This window comes from Tupaia chinensis, unplaced genomic scaffold (assembly GCF_000334495.1).
Source record: "Tupaia chinensis unplaced genomic scaffold, TupChi_1.0 Scaffold149964_2, whole genome shotgun sequence".
Taxonomy (NCBI): Eukaryota; Metazoa; Chordata; class Mammalia; order Scandentia; family Tupaiidae; genus Tupaia; species Tupaia belangeri.
The window spans coordinates 2,550,803-2,557,080 of NW_006209806.1; the positions used below are offsets into that span (position 1 = coordinate 2,550,803).

General features: G+C 56.0%; 1 protein-coding gene across 1 annotated transcript in view; it reads right to left on the reverse strand.

Annotated features, from left to right (window-relative positions):
* The window catches only part of LOC102481864 (protein tyrosine phosphatase receptor type S), a 44,527-nt gene that overhangs the window by 27,600 nt on the left and 10,649 nt on the right, over positions 1-6,278 (reverse strand). Inside the window, exon 6 of the mRNA XM_006171864.2 lies at positions 5,578-5,598. Within this exon, the coding sequence (XP_006171926.1) occupies positions 5,578-5,598 (21 nt within the window). The remainder of the gene's footprint in view (positions 1-5,577; positions 5,599-6,278) is intronic.

Sequence of the window (6,278 nt, forward strand, 5' to 3'; positions counted from 1 at the left end):
AGGTGTGAACCAAAGGTGAGATGGGCAGGTGGGCGGGCGGGAGGGGTGGGCAGGGAGGGCTGGCCAAGAACGCTGCTCACCACATGGGCTGCGCCTACCTGGCACACAGTAGGTCTCGGGCACAGGCAGCCCTGGTCCCCATGGGCAGGCACCTAATGCCACGCACTGTGCCAGGGGGAATGGCAGTGAAAGACTTGTCTACTGATAGGGCACCTACTACGTGCCAGGCCCCGGGCTGGCTTCACAGAGTAAAAGTTTTCTCGTTCTGGGCACCTACTATGTGCCAGGCCCTGGGCCGAGGGCTTCACAGAGTAAAAGTGTTCTTGTCCTGGGCACCTACTATGTGCCAGGCCCCGGGCTGAGGGCTTCATACAGTAACAGTAAAAATATCCTTCCTTCTTGGGCACCTACTATGTGCCAGGCCCCAGGCCAAGGGCTTCACAGAGTAAGAGTAAAAGGGTTCTTGTCCTGGGCACCTACTACGTGCCAGGCTCCGGGCCAAGGGCTTCACAGAGTAAAAGTAAGAGCATTCTTGTCATGGGCACCTACTACGTGCCAGGCCCCGGGCTGGCTTCAAACAGTAAGAGCATACATGTCCTGGGCACCTACTACGTGCCAGGCCCCGGGCTGGCTTCAAACAGTAAGAGCATACATGTCCTGGGCACCTACTACGTGCCAGGCCCCGGGCTGAGGGCTTCACAGAGTAAGTGTTCTCGTCCTGGGCACCTACTACGTGCCAGGCCCCGGGCTGAGGGCTTCACACAGTAACAGTAAAAGTATCCTTACTTCGTGGGCACCTACTAAGTGCCAGGCCCTGTGCCGAGGGCTTTACAGAGTAAGAGTAAAAGCGTTCACATCCTGGGCACCTACTACGTGCCAGGCCCCGGGCCATGGGCTTCACAAAGAGTAAAAGCATACATGTCCTGGGCACCTACTACATGCCAGGCCCCGGGCTGAGGGCTTCACAGAGTAAGTGTTCTCGTCCTGGGCACCTACTACGTGCCAGGCCCCGGGCTGAGGGCTTTAATACAGTAACAGTAAAAGTATCCTTACTTCGTGGGCACCTACTAAGTGCCAGGCCCCGGGCTGAGGGCTTTATATAGTAACAGTAAAAGTATCCTTACTTCGTGGGCACCTACTAAGTGCCAGGCCCCGGGCTGAGGGCTTCATACAGTAACAGTAAAAGTATCCTTACTTTGTGGGCACCTACTAAGTGCCAGGCCCTGTGCCGAGGGCTTTACAGAGTAAAAGTAAAAGCGTTCACATCCTGGGCACCTACTACGTGCCAGGACCTGGGCCAAAGGCTTCACAGAGTAAGAGTAAGAGCGTTCATGTTTGGGCACCTACTACGTGCCAAGCCCCGTGCCGAGGGTTTCACAGAGTAAAAGCGGTCTCGTCCTGGGCACCTACTATGTGCCAGGCCCCGGGCTGAGGGGTTCATATAGTAACAGTAAAAGTATCCTTTGGGCACCTACTAAGTGCCAGGCCCTGTGCCGAGGGCTTTACAGAGTAAAAGTAAAAGCGTTCACATCCTGGGTACCTATTACGTGCCAGGCCCCGTGCTGAGGGCTTCACAGAGTAACTGTAAAAGCATCCACGTTCTAGGGACCTACTACGTGCCAGGTCTTGTGTTGAGAGCTTCATACAGTAACAGTAAAACTATCCTTCTTGGGCACCTACTATGTGCCAGGCTCCGTGGCGAGGGTTTCACAGAGTAAAAGCGGTCTCGTCCTGGGCACCTACTATGTGCCAGGCCCCGGGCTGAGGGCTTCATATTGTAACAGTAAAAGTATCCTTCCTTCTTGGGCACCTACTAAGTGCCAGGCCCTGTGCCGAGGGCTTTACAGAGTAAAAGTAAAAGCGTTCACATCCTGGGTACCTATTATGTGCCAGGCCCCGTGCTGAGGGCTTCACAGAGTAACTGTAAAAGCATCCACGTTCTAGGGACCTACTACGTGCCAGGTCTTGTGTTGAGAGCTTCATACAGTAACAGTAAAACTATCCTTCTTGGGCACCTACTATGTGCCAGGCCCCGTGCCGAGGGCTTCATACCCACATCTTGGGCACCTACTATGTGCCAGGTCCCGTGCCAAGAGAAAAAGCCACAGAAGCCCCATTTACTAGGTACCCTCTGTTAGGTACCAGGGATTTACCAAGGGCTTCATGGAATAATCAGAACACTATTTTTGAACACCTACTATGTGCTGAGGAGCATGCCAAGGGAGCATAGCACTAGCAGCCCCATTTGTTAGGAACCCGCTATCTGCCAGGCCCTTATTAAACTTCATGGAATACTGGTGAAAGCTGCTATTTCTTGAATACCTACTGTGTGCCAGGCACTGTGCCAAGGGAGTACAGCAATACACTCCATTTATTAGGTGCCTACTATATGCCAGGCCCTGTGCCAAGGGAGTACAGCAAAACACTCCATTTATTAGGTGCCTACTATGTGCCAGGCCCTGTGCCAAGGGGAACAGCAATGGGAGCCCTATTTACTGTGCACCTACTATGTGCCGGGCACTATGCCAAAGGGCACAGCAACATAAGCTCCATTCCCTGGCATTTCCTATACGCCAGGCACTTGCCGGCCGCTGCTTAGAATGACAATAAGAGCAGCGATTTCTTGAACACCTACTAGGTGCCAGGGCCTGTGCCAAGAGAATATGGCAATAAAGCCCCATCTATTAGTTACCTACCATGTGCCAGGCACCGTGCCAACAGTAAAAGCTCTGTGGGCATTTGCTATTGGACAGGCACCGTGCCAATGGCAACAGCAACCAAAGCCCCATTTACTGCACGCCTACTGTGTGCCAGACACCATGCCAAGAGCTTCACAGAATAACAGCAAAGCGTTTATTTCTTCAGCACCTGCTACGTGCCAGGCACTTGCCAAGGGCTTCAGGGAGTAACACAAGCATCTGTTTCCTGAACACCTACTATGTGCCAGCACCTGCCAAGGGCTTCAGAGAATAACAGTACATGCCCACATTTAATGAAGTCTGTGCTAGGCATGGCATCCTTCATACTATCTTATGGAAAGCATGTCACGGTCAAAGCACCTGCTTACTGGACACTGCTTCCTGGGACTCCAGAGGCCACCCCATGGCCTCACCCCACTTCAGCCAGGCCCACCCTCTCAGCCTCATGCAAAGGGAAACAGTGCCGGTACTTTCAGCACACACGCATGGGCCAGTTAGCATGCCAAGGGCTTCCTACAGTGATGAGAAAAGGCACCTAGCATCCGGTATCAGGCTGAGGCCTGTGCAGCCCACACGACACCTACTGTGTGCTAAGGTCTTGAGCCTGGCAGCATGCGAATGCCCGTAACGGACCAGAAGCAACTCTCTCTGAGTACATTCCACAGACTGGGCATGGTGTGGCCCTCTATAAAGGTGAAACCAGCAGTTACCATATGCATTGGACCTACTGTGTGCAGGACAGGCATGTGCTCAGAGCTTTACCAGAGACTAGCCAGAGTCCTGACGTATTAGGCATCCACTGTGTGCCAGTTTCTGTGCCAAGGATGTCATTGAAAAACGGTACCAGTTCCCAATACTAAGCACCTACTGTGTGCTAGGCATGTGTGAAGGGCCTTGCAGAATGTCACCAGTTTTCATTTCTTAAGCACCTCCTGTGTGTCAAGCACCATGTGAAGGGCTGTACTGGATAGCAGTAACAACCTCCCACACATGAAGCACCTACTATGGGCCAGGCTAAGCCTTTATGTAAACACGATACTATTTCTCACTGAGCACCTACTATGTGCCCGTACCGTGACAAGGGCTTTGCAGATAATACCTGCATGTTCTGAGGGTAAATTGCCCAGCACCATCTAGGTCTTTACGGAGTGACAGTGGCATTGACCTGTGCACCTACTATGTGCCTTGCACCAGGCCAACCTCTTTATGGCATGTGTCACTCAATAAGTACATACTGCCTGCCAGGCTCCGTGCCAAGAGGCTTGCAGAACCCAAACTGCAGCCCCCACATGTGGGGTCCTACTGTGTGCTTGGTACCAGCTTAAGCTTGTTACAAACAGCTACAGGCTCCCATTTATTGAGTGTCAACCACGTGCCCAGCAGCGCGGCGATTCGTGTTTCGACTTAAAACAGTAGTTGCACAGAAGAGGTGCCTACTGTGCGCCAGGTGCTGTGTTTAGGGCTTTGTTGGAAAACAGCCAATGGTGACCACGTATTACCCACCTATTGTGTGTATTGGGGGCTTTATGGAACATCAAGAACGGCCTCCACATAAGAACTACAGTGGGCCAGGTCCCCTGCTCAAGCATTATTGATAATGCGTTTCACGTTCTGCATACCTACTGTGCACCCCGTATCTTAAGCCTTTTACAGGCACAAAACGGGTCCCATCGACTGTGCATCCCGTGCTGGGTACCTGCTGGGTGCTTCCAATGTATGATCTCACTCTCGCAACCTCCCTCTGCAGGTGGCTGGCAAGGACCTGTACCCCCAACCCTGCGTTACAGGTGGGGAAATCGGTTTCAGCGGTCACCTGTCTGGCTCTCTGTCCTCATCGGTCATTGTCATCACTGGGTGGGAGGCCCCACCCTGCAGCTTTTTCATCCCTCACTTTTCTAGATCTTTCTCAAACCCACAGTGGGTGCCGTTTTACAGAGGAGGAAGCTGAGGCCCGCCCAGAGGCACGGGGGAGGAGGCAGCAAGGCCAGGATTCGAGCCCAGACCTGGCTGTTGCTCACAGGCTGTCTCGGTTTGAGGTCAGACGCTCAGACCTCAGCCTGTCCCACTTGTGGATGGCTGGAGCCCCAGTCCCCCGCTGCCCCGGACTCTAAGAGTCGGCCTCTCGGGAGAGGCCCTGAGAGGTCATTGACCTCACTTGATGTCAAGGCGCGTCCAACTCCAACTCCTCGTCCCCATGCAGTACTCAGCCGTCATGTGGGGGACTCTGGGGTTCAGCAATGAATCCGAGCCCTCGTCCTGGAGGCCCGCAGGGCCCCCAGAGGCCACCTTCATAGCTTACTTCAACTAGAAGGACCCGCTGGCTTTGTGTCAAGTGAAATATGAGACCCTCCTCTGAAATGAGACCCTGGGGGTCCCCTCCCCCATTTCTTGACCAGCCACCCCAACCTAAAGTGCCCGGCGGGGGATCAGGCAGGAGTGGAAAAACCAACCAAGGAATGCACCGGAAGGAATGGATTTGCTGAGAAAGGGGGAGGAAAAATAAAGCCAAAACCATAATAGAAGAAACAACAGTGATGGGGGTGATGATGAGGAAACCATACTAAAAGACAGACAGACGCCTTCCAGAAAACTCCCAGTCTGGTTACCTACCTTTCACTCTTCACCTGCTAACTGATCAGACTTTCTTACGAGGGAGCGCGCCAGGCCACGCGGCCAGACCCAACGCTTGGTGGGTCTCTGGACGCAAGCGGCCCGCGACCCTGCTCCAGCCCCCAGCGTGGGCACGCCGCAGTTCCGGGCTGGCGCTGAGGAGCTGGCAGGACCCATGTCTGGGGAGACCCGCGGCTGAGGGGTCTGGCCGCCACCTACCCTTGCGATCAGCCTATGGCGCCCGCAGCCCCCAGGGGACACGCCTGGCCCTGAGTCATTGCTGCCGGTTCTCTGGGCCCACCCGTCTCGGGGTGAGAAGCGGGGAGTCCCTTCTCCCTACACCCTGTCCTGGGCCGCCCCGGAGGTTCGTGTGGCTGGGGCCGAAGCCCGTGTCTAGGCGACCTGAGGCCGCGACCTTCACAATCCGGCCCAACCTGCGTGAGGTCTCGGGGTCATGGTGGGCGTGAGTACGAGTGTGGACCGCGGGCACTGCCTGGGCAGCAGCCGCCGAGGTTCGGGAGGGTCCGGGGCTGGATCTGGGCCGTGGGCTGTCTGCGCAGCCGGAGCGGCCAGGGGCACGCAGGGTGGGCCGTGTTTGTGAACCTGCCCGAGACCAGGTGTACTCACCTCGCACCTCCGCCGGCCTCTCCGCTGGCCGCCCAGGCCACAGGCCACCCTCACTGACTCCACGACACACACGCCCGGGCGCCTTGCTGACGCTGAGCGATGGGGAGGCTCCGCGCAGGGGAGCGGGAGGGAGGGAAGGGGCCGGGGGTGGTGCAGGGCTGTCTCCAAAGCCCTCGGTCCCAGAGGCCCGAGCCGTCACCCTCGAGCAGCTCAGACCCCACCGTGTGCACAGCCCAGAGGGCCTGACGCTGTGAACGCCGTGGCTGCTTCCGGAACACGCCTGGTGGCTACACCCAGAACGACCGAGGGCGGGTGCTGGGGAGGGGCGGGGGCCACGGCCGG